The following is a 24,642-nucleotide window of genomic DNA, read 5'->3' as shown; positions in this document are numbered from 1 at the left end:
TAATCTCTGAAAAAAAGATTCTGGCCCGACCTCTGTAAATAACCTTAAGTCTTGCAGGGAACAACAAAAAAGCATCACAGCCTGACCCTTTAAATACAGATATCAGCTGGCGCATCCTCCACCTCCACTCGACCGTAGTATGGCAAAAATCCGGCCGAGCAGAGAAGGTATGCCCCTCCACTGTTATCTTAGAATCAGGTTTTGCACGGTCCAAGATTGCCTGTCTCAACAAAAAATTTCCAATGAAAATAAGAATTGCTCTGGGGTGATCTTTTTTTATTATTAGGCTGATTTTTCCTAAACATTGGGAAACGGTGTGCTCTCTGCACTTCCATCTCCCAGTTCCAGTGAGTCAGATCCGGAAAAGCTGCCTTCAATAGCTTCACCACAAAACTCAGAATGTTCCCCCCTTCCACATTTTCCTCCAAACCAAGAAGTCGGATATTATTCTGGCGCTGCCGATTTTCAAAATCCTCCAGTTTCCAGTCCACATCCTGTCAGCGCTTTTCCTGAGCACCTTTACCCACAAGTAATTTCTCCACTTCTTCCTCTACGGCAACCGTCCGAGCTTCGACCTGAGTTATCCGCTCAGACATATCAGAGCATAATTTATTTGTTTTGCGAATTGCCCCTTGTAGTTTGTTGGTCGCAAGCTGAGATCTCTTGCTCTCCTGCCGGGCCTCACTCTGCATTTGCTTTAGTGTTGCATACAGCAGCTCCAGCGTTGGTGATGAGGGTGCACTACCTGGTTTATTAGGTCCTTCTGTTCCACTGCCACCCTGAGGTCCGCTACCTGAGCAAGCTGTAAGGGTTGAGGCAGAGTAATCCCACTCAAGCCGTCTGCTGGTTGAATCTGAAGACTGAGCTTTACCCCTGCTCCGACGCTTAATAGTCTTGGACTTCAGCTTAGACTGAGTGATTTCCTGCTGTACCACCAGGGACTCCTCTCCAGAGACACTCTCCTGTGTCGAATCAAGCTCACTCTCCGAAGATGAATCAGAGTCAGAATCATCATTCAATGAAAAGAACCGATCACCATCCGGTGAGAGCAATGGCACACATCCCTGAGTAATAGCAGACTCCTGATTAACTATCTTACTGAGTGTGCCATTTAAATCACCAGATTTGAGAACAGGGGACCCCACATTACCGTGAAACTTTATAGATGTCACAGGATTATCTTGACCTGTTTCAGGGATTGAAACTGTAGCATTGCCCGCGCCTTCCGTGCAGCAGTCGTCTATTACACTCTTCTGACAGCTACTTTGAACCGCATTTAGCTCTTCTCTATCACTGCTGTCTTGGCTGTTTTTATGAGTATCTGTATCATGAGACTTTAACAGAGGATTCTCTCCCACTATCACCCCCGCTGTAGGCGGTCCGAGAATTCCAAGAGAACCATCAGATGTTATATCCCCATGCTGCTGCAGCACAATACTAATGTCCAAATCAGCCCGTTGGTGCAGAGAAATAGATGGACTACATTTCCCAGAATACACTGGTACAGCAACCGGTACAGCCAATTTATCAGTTAGTGAGGCTGAAACAAACTTTTGAGGAATAGCTTCCAGTTGCAGGGTTACATCAGAGAAACATACAGGCGTTTCCACACAACCCCCAGGAAGTGCCTTTGTCAAGCTTGACACACCAAATGCCTCAATCACCGAAGGCTGTCTAAGAGCGCCCTCAATTGCTTTACCAGCCCGTAGTCTTGTCCCGCCTGCTGCTCCGATAGTCCCGACATCTGCCGTCCTGCCCGCCTCACCTTTCCTTTTGGGACCGCCATGCCGTATCCGTCCCTGGCTCGAACCTGTGTTTGCTGCTGAGCCCTGCAGCTGCTCTTTCTGCTCTCTGGACCCAGCAGCCTCTTGCATCTTCGCTGTCTTTGGAGCCATCCTATACTGCACCCAGCGTTGAAAATGCGAAGCAGTGTACCGCACCAGCCAAGAAAACAGTGAGGTGGAGAGGTGCTCAAATCCTCCACATCGAGCAGGCTGGATGCGGAGGTAAGCAGGCAGAAACCCCGGCAATCCAATCTGCAGTTTTTCTTTAAAATTAACACCGGGGGAAAAACTGCTCGCAGAGAGGAATATGGGAAGCGAAAAAGTAAAAGCTTGTAGCATAGTTCTTGGGGTTCAAGTCAAGTCAAGTCAATGAAACTTTATTTATCATTGTTCTTGGGGTTATTTTAAACCACGATAAATCATTAAGAAGGGAGAGAGGTCAGCGCTGCCTTCAGAGGCGGTCAGTCAGCGGCCATCTTGCCTCAGCCAGCGCCATCCATTTTCAGGGCTAGTTGATTCGGCAGGTGAGTTGTTACACACTCCTTAGCGTATTCCGACTTCCATTGCCACCGTTCTGCTGTCTATATCAACCAACACCTTTTCTGGGGTCTGATGAGCGTCGGCATTGGGCGCCTTAACCCGGCGTTCGGTTCATCCCTCAGTGCCAGTTTTGCTTACCAAAGGTGGCCCACTAGGCACTCGCATTCCACGCCAGTGAGCCGGGCTTCTTACCCATTTAAAATTTGAGAATGGGTTGAGATCGTTTCGGCCCCAAGACCTCTAATCATTCGCTTTACCAGATAAAACTGGGGGCTCCGAGCACCAGCTATCCTGAGGGAATCTTCGGAGGGAACCAGCTACTAGATGGTTTGATTAGTCTTTCGCCCCTATACCCAGGTCGGACGAACGATTTGCACGTCAGGACCGCTACGGACCTCCACGAGGGTTTCCTCTGGCTTTGCCCTACCTAGGCATAGTTCACCATCCTTTGGGTCCTATCACGAACGCTCATGCTCCACCTCCCCAATGGAGCAGGCGAGATGGGCCAGTGGTGCGCCCACCGCTGGAAGCTCGGCGGGATCCCACCTCAGCCGGCGCGCGCTGGCCCTCACCTTCATTGCGCCACATGGTTTTGCTCAGCTCTCTGACTCGCGCATGTGTTAGACTCCTTGGTCCGTGTTTCAAGATGGATCGGGTGGGTAACCGACTTTGCTGCACACCCCTGGCACCCGGCATGGGCCTCCCCACCCAGCAGCACGACGCGGTCGGGGCGCACTGAGCACAGTCCGCCCCAGTCGATAGACGCCCTGGGAATAGGGGGCCCTGTTCCCCCTTCCCAGGCACACCCCGAGGGGCGGCCGGGAGCGGCTGCCCGTGGGAGGGCGCAGAGGCGGTCGAATCTCCCTCAGACCCGCGGACACAGCATAGCTGCTGCCAGGTGGACTGTAACACCCTCCGCCGGAGCAGAGGGCCACCTGCCACCCTTTAGCCTTCCCAGCCGACCCGGAGCCAGTCGCTGCGCACCACCACAGAGGAAATACTCCCTGCGGGGGCCGGGTAGGGCCCGGGCGCTGGTCCCGCGGTGGGGATCCGGAACTCCTGGACCACCGACCTTCCCGCAGTGTGGAGTCCTCCAGGCGGACTGCACGGACCCCACCCGTTTTCCTCTCAACGGTTTCACGCCCTCTTGAACTCTCTCTCTTCAATGTTCTTTTCAACTTTCTCTTCCTATACTTGTTGGTTATCGGTCTCGCGCCTGTATTTAGCCTTAGGTGGAGTTTACCACCCGCTTTGGGCTGCATTCCCAAGCAACCCGACTCCAAGAAGACCTGACCCAGTGCGCCGGGAGCTGCTACCGGCCTAACACCTTCCGTGCGGTGTGCCTCGATGTGAAGGACTGGGGGGGAATGAGGGGGGGGCGGGGGGCGGAAAACCCCGAAGCTTGGGGGGGGGGGGGGCTGCTCGGAAAACGCCGAAGCTTAGGGGGAGCCGGGGGACGCCAGCTGACCCTGCTCTCGCAGGAGGGCCGGTGTCCTGGCAGCATGCCCTCTTTTCCCCGGATTGGCAGGGCTGGGCTCTACCCTCCGCAAGAAGCTGACCGTAGAGGTGGGTGCTCGAGTCGCACGCGCGCGCAGGCTGCCGGTGGGACACCACAGACAGCCACACACGGCATGCAGCCAGGCGCCCCGGGACGGGCCCAGGGCGGACTGGTCGCCAAACCCCCTCCCTGCTGCGGCAGGGAGGAGAGGCTAGGCGCGTCGGCGGCCTACCTCCACGAGAGGACCGGGTGAGGGACCCTGCCGCGGGCGATCGGGGGGTCTGACCTTGGGGGGGACGAAGGGAAGCAGAGCTAAACCCTGTGATGGCCCGAACCGTGTCCCGGGGCGATTGACGATCGAGTGACCCTCAGACAGGCGTAGCTCCGGGAGGAACACAGGGCTGCAAGGTGCGTTCAAAGTGTCTATGATCAATGTGTCCTGCAATTCACACTAATTCTCGCAGCTAGCTGCCTTCTTCATCGATGCGCGAGCCGAATGATCCACCGCCAAGAGTCACAGGCAACTTTTCGAAAACGGTCGCCCTCCTGCGGGTGCAGGAGAGGCGGTAGGAAGGTGACCCCATCCGTCCACCGCCCACATAGCGAGACAGCCGACGCCCCATTCAAGGCTTCCCCTCTGGGAGTCAGACTGCACCATTGGGAGCAAAAAAGCGTTACCAGGCGCTCGGCCCGGGAGTACCCCCCCCCCCACCCGTGGGCGAGGGAGGGGGCTCCCGGAGCAAGCAACCCCACCGCCGCCGGTCCCTCCCAGAGTAACTGGAGGGTAGGGGGGGGAACCACGTGAGTCTTCAAACCCCTTGGCCCGGCCCCATAGGACTGGGTCAAACCGCGAGGCTCGTCCCACCTGCACATCGGCTATCCGTCGCCGGGCGGCCCTAGCCATGCCTCCCGGAGAGTGATAGGGCACTGGGGCTCACCCCCTGTCCCCAGTCCCTTACGCATCAGTCAGGTCCTCCCCAGTGGAAGAGGCCCGCCAATGGCCCGGTCCTCACCCAAGCACCCACAGTCCGCTTCGCAGGCCGGGGCAGGGCCCTGTACCCATGTTGTGCGTGTTGGAGGCAGCAAAGGGCTTCGGGCTGGCACCGTCGGTCGCTCGGGTCGCTCCACCATTAATGATCCTTCCGCAGGTTCACCTACGGAAACCTTGTTACGACTTTTATCGTCGGAACTATGACGGTAACTGATCGTCTTCGAACCACCAACTTTCGTTCTTGATTAATGAAAACATTCTTGGCAAATGTTTTCGGTTTGGTTCGTCTTGCGCCGGTCCAACAATTTCACCGCTAGCGGGACAATACAAATGCCCCCGACCGTCCCTCTTAATCATGGCCCCAGTTCCGAAAACCAACAAAATAGAACCGGAGTCCTATTTCATTATTCCTAGCTGAAGTATTCAGGCGACCAGCCTGCTTTGAACACTCTAATTTTTTCAAAGTAAACGTTTTGGACCCCTAGGACACTCAGTCAAGAGCATCAAGGGGACACAGAGAGGCATGGGCTGGGACAGGCAGTAGCTCGCCTCACGGTGGACTGACCGCCAGCTCGATCCCAAGATCCAGCTACAAGCTTTTTAACTTCAGCAACTTTAATATACGCTATTGGAGCTGGAATTACAGAGGCTGCTGGCACAAGACTTGCCCTCCAATGGATCCTCGTTAAAGGATTTAAAGTCTGCTCATTCCAATTACAGGGCCTTGAAAGAGTCCTGTATTGTTGTTTTTCGTCACTACCTCCCCGAGTCAGGAGTGGGTAATTTGCGCGCCTGCAGCTTTTCTTGGATGTGGTAGCCATTTCTCAGGCTCTCTCTTAGGAAGCGGACCCTGATTCCCTGTTACCCGTGGTCACCATGGTAGGCACAGAAAGTAAAATCGAAAGTTGATAGGGCGTACATCCGAATGTATCGTCGCCGTCACGGGAACATGCAATCGACCCAAGGTTATCTAGAGTCACCAAAGTGGCCGGGCAAGCCTGGATTGTTCTTGGTCTGATAAATGCACGCATCCCGGGTGGTCAGCGCTCGTCAGCATGTATTAGCTCTAGAATTACCACAGTTATCCAAGTAACAGATGGAGCGATCACTGTACGGGCTGTGTGTACTTACACGTGCATTGCTTTATCTTTGAAACAAGCATATGCTACTGGCAGGATCAACCAGGTAGCCACACCTGCTGATGGGGTGGGTTTGGGAGCCATGTGTCCGTCTCCCCTTACCGGCAACCTTCGCACACCCCTCCCTCTCGGGAGCTTGCTAGGAGAAGGAGCCCGCCCGCCTGGCCGGGAGGGCTCGCTGGAGGGGTGGAGAGGTGTGGTCGCATGGGCACCGGCGGGCCCAGCCGTCTCCCCCGGAAGGGAGAGGCGGGTCGAGGTGCAGCACGAGCCAGACGCAGGGGTGCCAAAGCCTTGCGCTGGCGGCACCCCTCAGAGCGGTCGTTACGAGCTGCTGAGGAAGTGCCAGAGCTGCTGAGGAAGTGTGCTGGGTAGAGAGGGGTGACGGCGTGGCGCGCTGGGCCTACGGTCCTGCCGGGCGGCAACGTCTAGGGGCCCTGCGCCACCCGACCCCTTCCGCTCACTTCGGACCACTGGGTGGCACGACCTGCCGGGCCGCTCGTCCTTCACTGTGCTGGGTAGGGTGAAGGGCCTCCCGCCAGGCGGCAAGCCCACGAGTCGGACGGTCCATGCAGGGAGGAAGCTGTTTGCTTGAAACAACAGTCGAGGCTGGCCAAGCAGTCCATCCCTAAACGGACCGAGAGTGCACAATCAATCGGAGTATGGCTGGGGCCTCCCCTCGCAGGCCACTCTACGCAGGGGATGCCGGCTTCGCATCCCTGCCTGCTCCCGGGGCGAGCAGGCTCGGAGGAAATGCTAATAAGGAAAGGGCTGGAAGGCAGGCGCGGACCCGGGCCCCTGGGGGTCCCGGCGGGAGGGCCCGGGTCCTGCCTTCTCCTGTCTCAGAATCGCCAGGAGGTCTGACTGACCCTCTCCCTAGTAACCCAGAGGAAAATTACCCCCCTTTCTTGTAATCCGTGCACACAGAGTGACAAAGGAGACCCAAGGCGCGAACGTGCCCGACCTCCTGGAGCCCTCCCTGGAAAATGAGCCCTTATCAGGACTTCCAGGGAAGCCCGGACATCTGGTCACCCCATTGGGAAGCATTACACACGACCAGATGGTCGAGGGAATAGGTGCGACCAGATGGTCAAGGGGATAGGTGCGACCAGATGGTCAAGGGGATAGGTGCGACCAGATGGTCAAGGGGATAGGTGCGACCAGATGGCCGAGGGGAAAGGCGCGACCAGACGGGCGGGCTCGAAGGGCGGCCATTTGGTCGCTCTGTGCCCTAACGAAAGGGTGAGCGGGAGCCGAGGCATGGGGGGCTGGAGGCCTGGGGCCCCAGCTGGGCCTCACCCATGGGGCTGGGAGGGGGGAGCCGGCAGGCCCTACGACCGGGGGATCGCGGACACCTTGATAAGCAGGCGAAACGGAGGAGGTCTGCACGGGACCGACGGACCCCTGTCCCAGGCTCTTGGCATAGCAGCAGGCCAGGGAACGGGGCCCAGGGCTGGAGCACGGGGCCCAGCGGGCCCCCGGACCCAGCCAGGGCTCCCAGAGGTGCAGGGGAAGCCTCCCCGGGTCCCCGTCTCAGGCACCCGTCCTGGGCACCCTGCCACGCGGCAGGCCTGAGGATGGAGCACGAGGTAGGGACGGAGCCCCTGTACCCAGCCAAGCGAGGGGGGCTCCCCATGCACGACAGAACCCCGTCTCAGGCCTTTGGCATAGCAGCAGGCGGGGGACGGGGCCAAGGGCTGGAGCACCCGACCCAGGGTCCGGTGGGCCCCTAGACCCAGCTGTGGCTCCCAGGCCCAGGGGCGCAGGGGAAGCCTCCCCGGGACCCCGTCCCGGGCACCCTGCACACGCAGCAGACCCCAGGGTGGGGAGGCCGCCCTCCCTGGGGCCCTCAGGGACTCCTGAACCCAGACAAGCAAGGGAAGGGGGGCTCCCCGGGCCCGACGGAACCCTGTCTCGGGTCTTTGGCATAGCGGCAGGCTGGGGTCCAGGGCTAGACCCAGCGGCACAGGGGAAGCCTCCCCGGGCCCGCGGGACCCCGTCCTGGGCATCCAGCCACACAGCAGGCCTGAGGCCGGAGCCCGCCCTCCCCGGGGCCCCCTCCTGAACCCAGCCAAATGAGGGGGGCTTCCTGGGCACGACGGAACCCCGTCTCGGGCCTTTGGAATAGCGGCAGGCTGAGGGACGGGGCCCAGGGCTGGGGTACCCGAACCGGGGCCTGTCCGGGCCCCTGGACCCAGCTGGGGCTCCCGGGCCCAGAGGACGCCTCCCTGGGCCTGCGGGACCCTGTCTCGGGCACCCTGCCACATGGCAGGCCTGAGGACGGAGCCTGGGGTTTGGAGGCTGCCTTCCCCGGGGCCCTCAGGGGCACCGGACGAAGCTCCCAGACCCAGCCAAGCGAGGGGGGCTCTCCGGGCACAATGGAACCCCGTCTCGGGCCTTTGGCATGGCGGCAGGCCGGAGGATGGGGCCCAGGGCTGGAGCAACTGACCCAGGGCCGGGCAAAGCTCCTGGGCCCAGAGGCGCAGGGGAAGCCTACGCGGGACCCTGTCCCACACGGCAGGACCGAGTTAGGGAGGGGGGGAGGTCCTGGCCCTGCCGGCTGAGGACCGCTGGGCCGAGAGGGGGTTCCAGAGTACCTTGTCCCTAGTAATCCAAAGGTAACCCGTGCTCACCCCGAGGGGGACCCAAGACGCAGATGCGCCCGACCTCCTGGAGCCCTGGCTGGGATCGGGGAGGCGGACGACCCCTCATCGAGACTTCCAGGCAGGCCCGGCCATCTGGTCGCCCTATTGGAAAGCATTACGTGCGACCAGATGGCCGAGGGGAAAGGCACGTCCAAATGGCCGGGCCCGAAGGATGCCCATCTGCCTGCCCCGAGCCTTAGCGGGAGGGCTCCCGCCTGCCCTTTGGAGGGCTCGGGTGGGGGGGGGGCTCTGCTTCATGGGGGCTCGGAGACCCCAGCTGGGCCTCAGGCACAGGGAGCCCGCAGGAGCTCTCGGGCCCGGACACCCAAGGGAGGACCGGGCGGGACCCGATGGAGCCCGTCCAGGGCAGTTTGCCATGCAGCAGGCCAGAGGAGGGAGCCCTAAATGGTGGGGAGGTGTTGTCTGGGCCTAGCCCATCTGGTCCCTGGCTGAGAACCGCCAGTCCGGGAGCGGTTCTGGCATACCCTGCCCCTAGGAATCCAGAGGAAAACTACCCCTCTCTCTGGTAACCCGTGCGCACCGAGTGACAGAGGGGACCCAGGGCGCGGGGGCGCCCGACCTCCTGGAGCCCTCAACGGGATCTGGGAGGTGGGCGAACATTCATCGGGACTTCCAGGCCGGCCCGGCCATCTGGTCGCCCCATTGGAAAGCATTGCGCACAACCAGATGGCCGAGGGGGAAGGCGCGACCATATGGCCGGGCCCGAAGGTTTGCCAATCTGCCGCCCGAGCCCTTGCCAGAGGGCTCCTGCTTGCCTATGTAGGGCTCGGGGGCACTGCGTCAAAAGGGGCTCGGAGACCCCAGCTGGGCCTCAGGCCCGGGGCCTGAGAATGGGGGTCCCTGGCAGACCTCCGACCTGAGCCCATGGCGGAGCTTTACCCATCCCTGGGCCCTTCCGGTGGTCCCGGGCCAGATTGCGCGGGTGAGGCCTCCAGGGGCCTGCGTCGGGCCACCAAGGGCCCTGGGCCTATGTTCCTGAACCCAGCCAAGCTGAGGAAGGCCCGCCTGGGCAATGGGGCGTGGGACGTAGCCTGGGGTGGGAGCACCCAGCCAGAGCTCTTGGACCTCGACGCCCGGGGGAGGACTGCCCAGGACCGATGGAGCCCGTCCCGGGCACGACGGGAGGACAGCGACCCGGATGGGGGGGAAGGGGGAGGTGGTGCACTTTGTGCCCGGTCCCAGCCCATCTGGTCCCCGGCTCAGATTCGCCATTACGGTAGCGGTTCCGGTATACCCTGTTTCTAGTAATCCGGAGGAAAGCTACCTTTCTTTCTGGTAACTTGTGAGCACCGAGTGACGGAGGGGAGGCAGGGCACGTCGCTCCTGCAACAAAATTCAGAAACCCTTTTGATATTTACAGTGGTATTGTTTTCCGCAGCTCTGTCTTATCCACACTGTTCCAACTCTCGAAGAAATTAAAACTGTGGACTTCGGTAAGGGAGTGACAGAGGGGTTCTCTCTGGCTCAACAAAGTTCCATGGCTCCACCCAGGGCAGTACCCAAGTGATTTTCTGATGTGCTTAGTTGTGGGCTTGAGAGTAGGAGGTCAAAGCTCACCAATTAACTGAGTGAACACCAAGCTGATTTCAGTCATTACCAGAATATCCACTGTTCTATATTGGGATTACCAGTGTTTGTGGCGGAAAACTAAAGGCTCACAACAAGGCCTGTTTTTGGTGAGGCAGAATGATTACTCTAAAAGCTAAAACACATTTTAGGATGCGGCACTACAACTCTGATTAACATTTGTTTCTTTTCCTTCCCTAATGAAGAAATATACAGCTGGGTCTAAACGTTCATAGTACTACCTAAGCCCACTCATGGGTCTTGATACTCATTCCTCAAAACTTTTTTTTCCCCTTTAGGCTGGACATTATCAAAAAAGCAATCTGATGTCCACCAGGTTTGGAAGTTTGGCTCAGTAACTCATGCTTTTTGTGATGTTTCAACAGGGAATCATGAGTACGATCTCCTGGTGGTTGGTGGAGGCTCTGGGGGTCTGGCATGTGCGAAAGAAGGTATGTTCCAATCTCTACCTTAATATAAAAAAAAAAGTTTATTTCTTCTCTTTATTAAGAATTTAGTCCTGTAGCACCTTTGTTATGGTTTGTTTACTTCTCTAGGGTGAACTAACACGTCTCTGTAAAGTTCTCTCATCTAAAAGGCTATAAGTAATACTTTTCTTCTCTTTGTTTCATTTCATTTAAAGTATTGCTTGAGGAGTGTGCCCAACAAAATGTATCTGACCCCATTTTTAAACGCTGCAAGGATGTAGTTGCATTTATTTTAAAAGTGTGATCGTAAAGTCCATTAGACTCTGTATTTGTGGAATTATACAACTGTAAAATGCCCTTAGTGGCTGATTATGTGCAGTAATTATTTCCATCATGATTTGGTGACTGTGTAACTAAGGGGATTGGTATAGTGCCCTTGTATGAGCAGGGGACACCTACAAATGTGTATGTTTGTGAGTATTCACAAACGTTTTGTAGATAGTTTCGAAGTCGGGAAACCCTACTTCAAAATGCCTTTCTGTGATGGGAGAGAAACCATGCTATTTCAGGGGAGTGTAAGGGAAATGGCTTCTTTACGGTGAAAATATTTTGGCTTTTGTGAAAACATGTACCTGTGGGTTTTGCTCCTAGTGGAACTTCTGCACAGTTGGCCGTCCCACCCTCATCCGTATACAGGAGTCTCAAATGAGATTAGCCAGCAATGTCCTTCACTGGTTGTAGGAAATATGCCTTTTCTAAGTCGTCACCCCTGACATTTTCTCCTTTTATTGGCCCAAATTTTATTGCTGGTTTTTAGACAGACTATATACACTGGGACACTGCTGTTCAATTCCCAGTGTATGTGCCCTGACCCCTAAAATATGGAGAAATTGGCAAATCCCCGATTGGTGCGTTTAACTTTTCTATAAGGTCATAGTATGTGGTGCAGAAATACTTTCATGGCATGAGAAGGTACGTCCCACCTGTGGACTGCGGCATTTATTGAGTAATCCACTACGAGAAAAAAAGAAAACATGATTTCAGTCCTACTGCTGTAGCCTGACTGCCGCAGTGAAAAACCTGCAGTGCAACCTGCCTAAATAACCCTTTTTGACAGGCAAAAGACTCCTTTTTAAATATTAGTAAGTCATCCACTGAAGGCCTTGTAGCCCACAAGTTAGGGTGCATGCTTTTTAAAAGCTAGACTTGTAGAAAAATGAATGTTACCATGCTCCTACAGTGACCCAGCCCAAAAGGCGATTTTTTTTCCCCTATGGCAGGCCTAGCTGTCCTGTGAAGAAAACCGAAGTGCAGATTAAAATACTAATACTGTTAACTCCTAGAAAGTGACCAGCTAGAAAAATAATTAAACCACTGTTTTGATAGTTATTAAAACCCAATTCAATGGTGAACTTGAATTTTTAATACATATTAAGGAAAAGTAACTTTAGAAAGCTTGCCTGATGTTCCTTGAGCCTAATCTGCATTAACTCTTTAGCAATTCCCAGCCTGTAATTTCCCCAGGAACAGGTGTGAATAGGTGCGAAAAGCCTTCCAGGAGCAATCAATAGGTTGGCCTCAGTGGGCAAAGATGACTCCTCTCAACTCCACAGAATAGACTGGGGGCTGTTACACCACACTTTCAAACTCATGAAAGCATACTTGAAAGGGAGGGGACAGGATGCCAAGACAATTCTTTTGTGTCCCCTGTTTGGTTGCTGAAGGGCCCTGCTTTTGTCCTATCAGACTTCTATCACTGGTTGTGTTGTGGGTACATTTGCCTTCTTCAAACAGGATTTTATTGTTAGATGTAGGAGGATACTAGGATTACCATAGTACATTTCCCACTTACACCCCTGATCTGAAAGCCCAACTTGAGTGTGGCTGAAGACTTTCACCATCTTGAAAATGCCTCGACACACGGCATTTTGGGCCTGTTTGTTGTAAGGCAAACAGAAACTACTGAAAAAGTAGGTATGTTTGTCACAAGGAACCTTTACCTAGGTGATTAGGGAGTTTCCAAGAGTCATTCCTATCAACGAGCTGGTGCCAGGTATAAATGTGGCACTTTCCAGGCTCCCACTCCAAAACACTTTCTGGACCTGTGGAAGAACAGAAGTGGACTTGACCTGCTGTCTCTGACCTGAGAGGAATCCTGAAGGAGTGGACCTGCTACCTCCTGTTCCCAGCACAAACAAGTGAACTCCAAAGGTCAGTTGGCTAACCTCCTGCGTGGCTACACGGACACAATCAACTGCAAGAGACCTTTTCCATGGAGTGCAGTGCCTGCTGCAGACATCCAGTGCCTCAGGTGCTCCCTGCACAATATTCAGACTTCGATGTCTAGCGCCTACTGAACCTCAATTCAACCAAGATAGTAATTTTGTTATTTGCCATGAACAACAAGCAAGAAACCGTGCAAATCTGACTCAAAGACCTGATTCTTGACTACTTGGAACCCCAACGTTCGCCAAATGCGGAGTTGGTTGGATTCACCCAGGTCTCCAACCTTATCCTCAAGGAGCACATTACCAAAAACAAAAGGTGCCTGATACCAGCTCTCTCTGCTAAAGAAAGTGGAACCATTTCTTCCAAGAAGCAACTTCATTACTGATCTTACAGGTCCTTTACTCTTGCATCTGAATGGTGGTAACTCATGCTAAATGGCTTCTACACTGGCACGCCTTAAGGGCAAGCTATGCGCCAGAGCAGATCTCATCCAAGGCATGACGAAATATGATCACTCCCATCCTTATGGAACACGATTGACTCACCTTATCAGCCGCACCATCTTCAAAACCAGTGACCTAATTCACAAAGCCATCACAATGAGCCCTCATTGTTTCTTGCAAACAAGCTCACCGTCTCTATTGGTTCTCAAGACACCATCAGACTGAAGACTAAAAAGTGCAAAAAAGAAAATAACAAGGTATCGGGCCGTTTCCATCTATATACCCAGGATCTGGAATAACATCCCAGGTTACATCAGAACTGCCCCAATGGTGTGCCCTTTTAGAAAAGAGTTGAAAAGGTATCCCTTCAAAGATCACTACATCACAATGCATTACTCGTCCACAAACAAGCTACCTCTCCTATTACTTGTTGATTTCATGCTTGTCTTTCACCATGTGCAGTGCTCCACTGCCTTTTGGCTAGGTTTGTGCTACAGAAATACTACATACATCTTCATGAGTGTAGGAAGCTGGCTAAGTATATGGTGTCCACGTATGGTGAGGCACTGTGCACTCTTAATGATAGTGTTTCGGTCCCTGTTAACCAACGCTCTCAACGGGTAGCCGTAGAGAGCAGCTAAGAACCCTTCAGGAGGATGTAAAGCGGGTACATTTACCATATGGTCGGTCAGCAAGCTTTCACATCAGAAAGAACCCCACAAGTGTTTGCAAAAATACAGTAGTATTCATTATAACAACACTAATAACTAACTTGGTATATCTCCTACCCAGAGATCTCAAATCCACACAAGAAATACTTTAGAAACAGGCAAGTAACATAGTAAAACACATGGGTCCCTATAGTGTGGCCGCACCATATACTAAGAAAGTGGTATAAAAGGTAAGTACCAAAACAAGACTGTTACCAGGGCAAGCAAGGAACCCACAAAGATGAGTAGCTAGGGACCCCAAGGCGCCTGAGAGGAGAGTGGTTACACTGGGTCAGATGTCCATAGGATAACACGGGGTAAGTTGCGGTTGGTATTTTCTTGTTTCAAGACCTTTCCCAAAGGACCACAAGAGCACCAGTTGGATCAAGGGAGGTTGGGTTGGAGAGCCACCCAGCTCGTTGATACCCAGGGAACCAGGATACCAACACTACGGAGACTGGGTGCATAGGGGCGAAGTTGTGTCTGAACTGCCCGTAGCAACCAATAAAGGGTTGTGGAAGTCCAGCGGCTGCAGTGACTTGTGGACACGAAGGTGGAACCCAAACATGGATTTTGGACTAGAAGTACCTGAAAGCAGAGGGGAAAGAGTCTTAACCACCCGTAGGTGTCCAAGAGGAGCAGCAGCACAATGCCACCCCTTCTCAGAGTTACTTGCTAAAGTATGATGTTCTTGTGGAAGCCACTGTGGAGCCCAGGTGATGATGCACAGGAGCTGTCCACGAGCTGTCCCATGACTGATGATTAATACAGGAAGGTCTGTGGCTGACAGCACCACCAACAAACCTTGGCAGCCGCAACACTCAGGTTGAAGAAAAAGATGCCTGGATGCAGACCAGCGAAGTCTGTGAGACTATCCCAGCAAGGGTAAGTCAGTGCCTGCAGGGGAGCCAGAAGGAATCATTGGAGCCCCTTCGGGAACCCTCTGGCAGCAGGCACAGGGAGCCCAAGGGAAGCCTCAGCAGCCCACAGAATGAAAAGGCCAACGGTGCAGAAGATGCAGGCAGGACATTGTTCTTGGAGTTTGAAGATCTTCTGTAAAGAGAGCCAAAACGCCTTGGCAACAGCAAACAGACGCAGTGCACAGGGTTCAGGTCGGCTGAAAAGGGATTACAGTCGTCCAAGTTGCAGTGAAGACTGGTCAGGCCTCTGGAGAACCAACAAATCATCACCTGTGTTGCAGAGCCTGACAATTTCCGTGGACAACAGGATCAGCAAACCGGTCGTCGGCGTAGAGGTGCCTGCAGATGCAGGGCAGTGACTTCTTCACTCCAAAGTAGATTCCTTCTTGCTATAGCTGCAGGCAGAGTCCTTGCTGACTCGTAGGATTGACGGCCATGGAGTTGCAGCAATATAATGAGCCTGGAGACAAAGTTGCTGCAGGAGACTTTAGTCCTGGCTTGAAGAAACAAGAGTTCCAGTGTCCACCCGCAGAAGAGTATTTAGACGACCTTAGGAAGACAGGCAGTCTGTCCTTGAAGATGTAGTCTGGGTGAATCTAAGGACCCACCCTCAGGGGACAACTGAATTAACCCTAAAAAGCGGACAGACCTCTTCTGCGGTGACCCACCTATCAAGGAGGGGTCAGGGATACTACTCAGCCGGCCCAGCCAGTCTGATGCTCTCATGGGCCAAGATTCAACATGGCAGAATCAATTGGCCACCTGGAGGAGCTCTGGGTGCCTCCCTAGGGAGGAGCTGGACAGGGGAGGGGTGCACCCAGTCAAAACATACTGACACCAGGGAAAAAGTGAGGGTATCTATGCCAGAAAGATCCTACTTTCCTACAATGAGTACGTTTTATAATAGGACTCCTGGCAGTCTAGCAGTGTAGTAGATTTCCAGGAGTACCACAGGGATATGAAAAAGCCTTATTCAAACATGGGAGTAAATCTTCAGGAATACATTTCTGAATTTTACAAGCTGCCATTGTGAATCAGGTTCTCTAATTTGGTCATTTTCGTCTACATTTCTTAAATTTTGTGGCACATTTGAAGATTCATCATTTGTTATTGCGGCAAACTTGGACGTTAGTAGTGGTAGGCTTATAAGGCACTAGATTGCAGCTTGGGTACCCATCTTCATTACAACTTCAAAACAGCTCTGAACACCGCGAAGCGTGAGTAAATTACATGTTTTACGCTATGCAAAGCCATTAAACACACAAATAGTGGATGTGGCTACCCATCTGTGTTATTCGGGTGCAGACTGCGGGCATAAAAAAGTTAATGGTTTAATGTACATATCTTTTGGAGCATAATACACGGACGGTGTTCCTACAATTCACAACATTGTGCAATGCTATGGATCGAAGTAGGCAGCATTAGAAAACCTACTGTTATCTATCGCTCCACTAATGCAACGCACAAAAAAAGATATGATCCTGTGCAATAATCTTCATCTATCTATCGGGGGCAGGTGTAACCTGATTAAAATGCTTTTTTTGCCCAGATTTTTATATTTTTTTAGAACAATCTGTTTGGAATTTCCCTCGCAATTATTTAAAGACATGGATAGTATGTTTTCAAGGTTCTATGGGGTTATAAGAAACCACGAAGAGCACTACGATCCATTACTCTACCTAAAGATAGAGGGGGAATGGCACTGCCTAATTTAAAATTATATTATTGGGCCACCACACTAAAATATTGTATTAATTTACTATTTAAGATAGAAGCCAGCAGTGAAGGAAATATTCAACACCACAAGAGCTTTTATTAGGGAATAAATCTAGTGGATGTTTATGGCGCCATGTGAACGATAGTTACTTTAAAAAAGTTAGATTTAAGTCCATATTTGGTATTTATAAGGTTTGGAACTATGTGCGCAAATTATTGGGTATCGGACGATTATCTCACTATTCCCCCAATTCATAAAAATAATAATCTTCCTGGGATTTTTAACGACGCATGTATGGAAAGATGGGCATTGAACGGTATAACACAACTTGGATGTTTTTATACTATTTTAGGACTGAAATCTTTTGGGGAATTACAGATGGAGTACAATCTAGATCATCGGGACTTCTTTAAATACTTGCAAATTCGGGATTTTGTTTCGCAGAAAGGTGGTGGGGGATTAAAATTTCAAGCAGTTCAGATAATGGAGAATTTGACTAAAAAGACTAATACTAAAATTGGAGAAATTTATGAATTATTGAACACTTGCTATCCAGACGATTTGGATAAATATATAACTAAATGGCAGGTTAAACTCGGAGTCTCGGCTGAAACCATCCACCACTCCGTACTATATCAGTCCTGTTTAATGTCTGCTAAGTTACAGGCTCAATAGTATTTTTCTATACTATACTCCCTACAAATTTGCTAAATGGGGAACTGGAAAAGGAACCGTATGTCCTAGATGTGCATTAGTCGAAGCTGACAGCATACATATATTTGCTTCCTGTGAAGTATTAACGAATGTAGTGAAGGATATCGCAGCCTTCCTATCAGAGACATTTAAAACAAGAGTAGAAATCTCTGTTGATGAAATTATGTTAGGTATAGCTAACACTGAACGACCAAAATATATGCGAGGGCTGATATTCGTTGCAATGGCGGTTTTTAGATTATGTATTGCGTCAGCATGGCTGGACACAAATTCACCGGTGTTCCAACAATGGAGATCTCGATTGCTGGCTACTTGTAGCTTAGAGGTAGCCATTTATAAAAGAAAGGGGCGCAGTAAACGTAAAAAAGGACTTGCAATATGGGATCCGTTATTACAGTGGTCACAAAGACAAATAGAAAATACTAAATATAGGTTAAATATCTAACAGAAAATTAAATAAACATCGGGAAGATTTACTAACAAAAAAAAACAGAAAACCTACTGTTATCATTATTCGCACCAGTGCACCTCTTCTAAAGAGGCAGAAACGTTACCTGTTAAAGTGCACAGCTTTTGATGCGTAGATTGTTTGAAGAGTCTAAAAACGCATCACACTTGCCTAACAGTGGAGGCAAGTTTACTAAACGTATGTATAGTGACAAGGTGGGCCGAAGTCTGCGGTTGCACCAAGAGTGTTTTTTGCCCAGGGAGATCTGGATTCATATGTTGAACTAATAAGTCAAGGGGCAATGCATGCGAGAAATGAATAAATACATGCCAAATAAGTCAACTTATTTGATTAACATAAAAAAATAGATTGCATACATAAACGAATGATCTAAAATAGTGTAAAACCCAGTCTGTGTGTTATGTGCTTCAGAATGTTATACTCTGAAACTAATGCACAATACATAATGCAGATCAAGTCAGATAGCAGATATGTTGACATTCTATTATCATGCGCGGTTGTTCAAGTGTAATCTAAATGTTCCTGTGAATTAATAATGCAATGAAATTATACTGGCGTGAAAGTACTAGTCTGCCACCTAGTGGAGATTTATGAGACCTCACACAGTAATACTGGGTGTTCACTATTGGCCGCAAACCGGATGTACATCACATTCTGAATTGTATCCACGAATACAATTAATCTAAATAAGAATCGTGTAGGTAGTCAATGGTTACTCTGAAGCTCTGGCAGGGTTAACATAAACCAATCTGGAGCATCTCTTGTAGAATGGTTTTTAAACTGTTCACAGCACTGTTCTGCTACTTTTCATACAGTGGGACGCCACCGTGTGAACGGCCCAAACTGCGGCGTCTCTCAAAGGAGCGTGGCCAATGTAATGAAGGGCGTGGCTTACAAATACGTACGCCAAAAATCTGTGCTTAGCATAGTGTGCTGCCCGACTTGTATCTTGCTGTTTCTGTCATTGCATACAGATATATGATACAAGTAACATCATACCTACAAGTCAGGACTATTGGCTTTGTCAATGGTTGTTAGTTGCATAAGATAAATAAATAGGCAGCAACTATGGCTTGTATATAATATTGAAAAAGCTTCCACTTAAAGCCCTACTGACACCACGATAATGTTGCTTCTCCTGAGTCTCAGAAAGAGAAGGGAAATCCAGAGAGAAAATGACTCTCTTTAAAGGATTTCTCTTCCCCTACAACACTCACCTGGCATGACGTCATGCCGTAACTTCTCCACTAGTGAGAAGTGTGAGCAGTACACATCGATGTGCCTGCTGTCACTGCAGTCCGGAAAAAAAAGGACCGCCTTAGCCAGGGCACAAAACAGAGCCCGATTGGGATGCGTTTCGAGGTCCCTTTTAAAAAAATTGGCGGTGCTCAGACCCGGTGAGACCCGGCCCTCTTAAAGCCCTGGCCCCAATGTAAGGGATTATTAAGTCATAAGACTCTGTTTCAAGCGCATGTGCCCCTACCTTGAATAGAATTCTGTTGTCTGATTCTTAGACTATTTGTCCATTTTGTGGGCTTTGCGTCCACTGCTTCTTTTGTTTGCAGCAGCAGCAGTGCTGCTCATCTGTGCCTGCTCTGGTTCACCTTGTGCTCGCTCTTACTCGTACTGCTAACTCATTCTTGTGAATTAACCCAGAGAAGTTTCATGAGGAAGTCTCTCTTGTGACTAACTGCCACCCTCTGAGTGTGAAATGTGCAGTGTGCTGTTGGGTTGGTGGTGGGATGTGATATACCTGCCAGTTACCATAGCTGTCAAGGTTTCAGATTGCTATGTGTTACATCTTCATAAATTCAGTGTAAATATGAGTGACATTTCCACGACTATGAGTGACACTCGCAAGCAAAATCAAGCAATGAAGAGGAGTTTACCTAGACTTAATAAATGCTACAAATAACCAAGTGTTAACTGTATACAATCTCATTGTGGTGTGCATTTCCATACAATAATTTCTCCCTGTGCATTATCCTCTACTGTGCACAACATGAAAATAGCCTTGCATTCAGAGTTTGTGTGTCTGCCTCATGTCTGCACTCAGCAGTGCTACAAAGTGTGCTGTATATGAGGCTGTGTGTGTGTCTGCACTCAGCACAGGGCACGAATGGTGACGTGTGGAGCCTTGACCTCTGGTCCAGGCCAGAACTCTCCCCAGCAGCTCCGCCGATCCTCCGCACCGCTCCGGTACTGAAACCTCCCTTTAAGCAATGTTCGCTCCGGCAGCCTGTCCCTGCGCCTCAGGTGTTTTCCACTTTGCCTACCGGTGCCGTATTGCGTATATTTCTTCATTGTTGCCTGGACTTCTGGGATTGTATTACTCTGTTGTTTCTTTCCCCGCTGTAATTTTTATTACTCTGTTGTTTCTTTCCCCACTGTAATCTTTTTTTGCTCACTCTTTCCCGCCGCTGCTGCCCCTGGGGCCTCGCCCCCCGACACAGCCTCGCTCCCGCCTCCCTACCTGGACCCGCCCTCTCCCCTACTTAATGCCGACTGCTGTGCGGTCGCGCCGCTGGCATGGCGAGGGCATGCCTAAGGCAAACCCGTCTGCACCCGACCGCGGCCAGCGCCAGGAACCCTGGTTCTCCAAGGCCCCACCGCTACGATTCTGCCACCCACGGACAGTTCCCGTGTAGACACTGCCGCAGATCCTTCACCATCGACAAAGCCCCCACAACCGCCGAAGCCCTGACTTGCATCCTCCTCAACGTGCGCTCCCTGCACCGACACGCTGTAGAGATCTGGGACCTGATCGGTACACTCTCGCCCGACGACTCCTTCACTGAAACATGGACCAACGCCACCTCCGGCCCCGACATCGCCACTGCCATCTCCGATGGCTACAAGATCCAGAGGAATGACCGCCCCCACCGCCCAGGAGGAGGACTCGCCATTGCACACAAGACCTCCCTCCGACTCTCCACATCCAGCACAAGTAGCCCCACTCCAACACAGAACACCTCCACTTCCAGATCCAGACCAGCGCCAGGACCACGCTTCGTGGCACCCTCATCTAGAGACTGCCGGGACCTCGCAACCAGTCCGCAACTACCATCGCCGAGCTCGCCACACCCCACACCATCACCTCCATGGACTACATTCTACTCGGGGACCTGAACTTCCACCTCGACAACTGCAATGACCCCGACTCCATCACTCTCCTCGCCAACCTCGGACTGAAGCAGCTGGTCAACACTCCCACTCACAGAGCTGGACACACCCTCGACCCCTTCGTCGCAGGAGGGACAAACATCTGCTTCAGCCACACCACCCATCCATTCTGGACGGACCACCACTGCGTCCATTTCACCTTCAACACCACCACCACACCCAAGCCCGCCCCGCGCCTGCCACAAAGGAACTGGAGCAAGGTCACAGAGGAACACCTCAACACCACCCTCCTCCAAGACCCCCCCCAGCGCCACGACCGACACCAACTCCGCAGCCAAGGAATTTCACAGCTGGATCTCCTGCTGCGCCGACAAGCTCGTACCCCTCTGCCACCCGCCAAACAACGCCCTCTGAAGTCTGCTTGGTTCACTACAGAACTACAAAAAGCCAGGCGCTCCTGCAGACACCTAGAGAAAACCAGGCAAAACCAGAAAACCTCGGAAGCACGGATCAACCACAGGAGCGCCCTGAAGGAATACCACCAGCGCATAAGCGTCACTAAACGGACCTTCATAAGAGACAAAGTCCTGACCAATGCAACCAACGCCAAGGAACTGTTCAACATCATACAGCAGTTCGTCAAACCCCCTTGCAAGGCCACGGACATCACACCTTCCCAGGAACTCTGCGACAAGCTCAGCTCCTACTTCCATCTTAAGATCAAGGCCCTCTACGACAACTTCAGCGAACAGACACCACCCCCATCGACACCGCCGCCAAGCCAACCATCATGACCTGGAATCCCACCACCGTCGAACACAACACCTCTACCATGATGAAAACCCACTCTGGAGCCCCAACGGACCCCTGCCCTCCGCACATGTTCCACAAGGCCGCCGCCGCCATTGCACCCAAACTAGGACGGACCATCAACGCCTCCTTCAGATCTGGCATTTTCCCAGACGACTGGAAGTGGGCGGAGGTCAAACCCCTCCTCAAGAAACCTACGGCCGACCCAACGGACCTGAAAAACTACCGGCCCATCTCTCTCCTCCCCTTCGCAACCAAAGTCACCGAGAGACTCGTAAACGCCCAGCTGACCGCCTTCATCGAAGAGAACTCCATCCTAGACGCCTCCCAGTCTGGATTCCGCAGCAACAACAGCACCGAGACTGCCCTCCACGCCACCACCGACGACATCCGCATGCTAATCGATCAGGGACACACTGCGGTCCTCATCCTTCTAGACCTCTCCACAGCCTTCGACACCGTTTCACATCGTACACTCGCAGCCAGACTTCACGATGCAGGGATACAAGGAGCCACCCTCGACTGGATCCAATCCTTTCTCTCCAGCAGAATCCAGAGGATCAGACTCCCTCCCTTCCTCTCCGAACCCACCGATATCAACTGTGGAGTGCCCCAAGGATCATCGCTCAGCCCCACACTCTTCAACATCTACATGACCCCACTCGCAGCAATCGTCAGACAGCATCGGCTCAGCATAGTATCCTACGCCGACACCCAGCTCATCCTCTCACTCACAAAGAACCCAGAAGACACCAAACTCTGCTTCAATGAAAGAATGAAAAACGTCGCAGCCTGGATGAAAGACAGCTGTTTGAAACTCAACTCAGAGAAGACCGAGATCTTCATCCTCGGACCCTGCACCTCCGCCTGGGACAACATCTGGTGGCCCTCCGCCCTCGGGAACCCACCCACCCCTACAGACCACGCTCAAAACCTCTGCATCATCCTCGACTCCTCCCTCTCCATGAACCGCCAGATCAGCGCCGTCGCTTCCACCAGTTTCAACTGCCTGCGCATCCTCTGCAAAACCTGCAAATGGATCCCCCCTACTGCAGAAGGGCCGTCACCCATGCGCTCATAACCAACAGACTGGATTACGGCAACGCCCTATACGCCGGAATCAACAGAACACTTCTACACAAGATCCAAACCATCCAGAACGCTGCAGCGAGACTTGTACTCGAGACACCGCGTCACGAACACATGACCCAACACCGAGACCTCGACTGGCTCCCCATTGAGAAGAGGGTCACCTTCAGACTCCTCACACATGCCTACAAATCCCTCAACACCATCGGACTCAAATATCTAAACAAGAGAGTCTCCTTCCACGTACCCAAGAGGAACATCCGCTCCGCCGACCTCGCCCTGGCAGAGGTCCCCTGCATCCGCTGAAACAGAGCAGGCGGGAGAGCTTTCTCCTACATTGCAGCCAAGACCTGGAACGAGCTCCCTGTGAACATCAGACGCTCCCCGACCCTGCACACGTTCAGGAAGGACCTCAAGACCTGGCTCTTCAACTGATCAGGAGCTGCTCCCTCCCCCCCCCTCCAGCATCTTGAGACCCTCTCGGGTGAGTAGTGCGGTCTACAAACCCCCTGTTTGATTGATTGATTGAGTGATTGATTGATTGAAGTGAAGGTCTGGCTATCCTAGGTAAGTAATAAGGCACATAGTGTAAATGTCTAGGCCGCCTTGCTCATCTCTTCCAATTAATCAAGTAGCATCCGTCTCGAGGCTGAGGCACGCTACACGTATATTTAGTTCTAAACAAATTCAATAAAAAGATAAGTGTGTTGTCATTGCACGTCATAATTTTGAGTGATATATGCCTCACTCTGTGCAGATATCTTTTATGTGGCTCTGCAGATACAGTGAATAAGCTGTTTTTGTTTGTTACTCACTGCTCTCTCCCACCAGCGCTCCTACTCCTTAATAATCATAATTCATGCACCTAAATAATAGACACTGCTGGCAGGCGAAGGCTCCAAATGATGGCAAGTACAACATTTGGAACTTTAAATTAACGCGCTACTTCAACAAATTATTTTATGCGTCCAAGGCTTGCCTTGGGCACACACTTACTTTATGCAGCGACTGCCAAGAGAGCAGCTGCATTTCCATGTCGGCCGCCCCCTGCCTGTCTGGTGACTGGCTACCTAAGCTCGCTCTGGCCAGCTCAGTGTCAGCTGAGCTGCAGTAAGAGGTCCCGGGCCAGCTTGCTCTGAAGTGCTGCTGGCACGTGAGTCAGCCACTGCCAGGAACACGGTGGCTCCTGTAGGGACTTCGGGGTCAGACTCCCGCATAGTCGCGAAACCGCAAGTTGCATTTTGCAGCGAGCGGGCTCACAGTGCAGAATTCAGCTGCCGCCCTCTGACTACCCATTGGCAGCACTGACTGTCACGTGATTGAAAGTGCGGAATGCCGTTTGTCTGCGCGGTGATTATTTTTACAATTGAGCAGTGTTGCATGATTTGTGGCGAGCTAACACAGGCCAGCCTCTAAGTGTGCCGAGCTGCGCGCACTGTGCAATGCCGGCTGCTGTGCCACACTCCATTAGTAATTGAACAGGCCAGAGCTCGACCGCAGCGCTTGACAGCTGAGGACCGCAGACCCTAATATTCATGACTTCGCATTTCAGTGCAGTGATGCGGACCACCACACTGAAATGTTAGTCTAACGCTGATAGGATAGGATAGGATAGGATACGTATTTATAAAGCGCAACGAATGCCGAAGCGTCTTGGTGCTCATACAACACAAAGGGGAAGAGAGATCCTCAGATACCAGCCTCTTGAAAGAGCCGTGTCTTTAACATTTTTCTAAAGGTCTGATGGTTATGTATGGATTTGAGAGAATGGGGAAGCTTATTCCAGAGTCCGGCGGCACGAACCGAAAA

At 52.1% G+C, this 24,642-nt stretch overlaps 1 protein-coding gene, 1 non-coding gene and 1 pseudogene across 2 annotated transcripts in view; 1 reads left to right on the top strand and 2 right to left on the bottom strand.

The window, feature by feature from the left end:
* TXNRD2 (thioredoxin reductase 2) overlaps positions 1-24,642 on the top strand; it is a 683,633-nt gene that overhangs the window by 23,558 nt on the left and 635,433 nt on the right. Inside the window, exon 2 of the mRNA XM_085634274.1 lies at positions 10,568-10,633. Coding sequence (XP_085490400.1) covers positions 10,568-10,633 — 66 coding nt within the window. The remainder of the gene's footprint in view (positions 1-10,567; positions 10,634-24,642) is intronic.
* LOC146783224 (5.8S ribosomal RNA) lies at positions 4,185-4,338 on the bottom strand. The gene has a single exon (XR_014971042.1). It is a non-coding gene; the product is annotated as a 5.8S ribosomal RNA (ribosomal RNA).
* Positions 4,954-6,001, bottom strand: LOC146783223 (18S ribosomal RNA; annotated as a pseudogene).

This window comes from Triturus cristatus, chromosome 11 (genome assembly GCF_964204655.1).
Source record: "Triturus cristatus chromosome 11, aTriCri1.1, whole genome shotgun sequence".
Classification (NCBI taxonomy): domain Eukaryota; kingdom Metazoa; phylum Chordata; class Amphibia; order Caudata; family Salamandridae; genus Triturus; species Triturus cristatus.
This window is presented reverse-complemented; position numbering and strand designations above follow the sequence as displayed.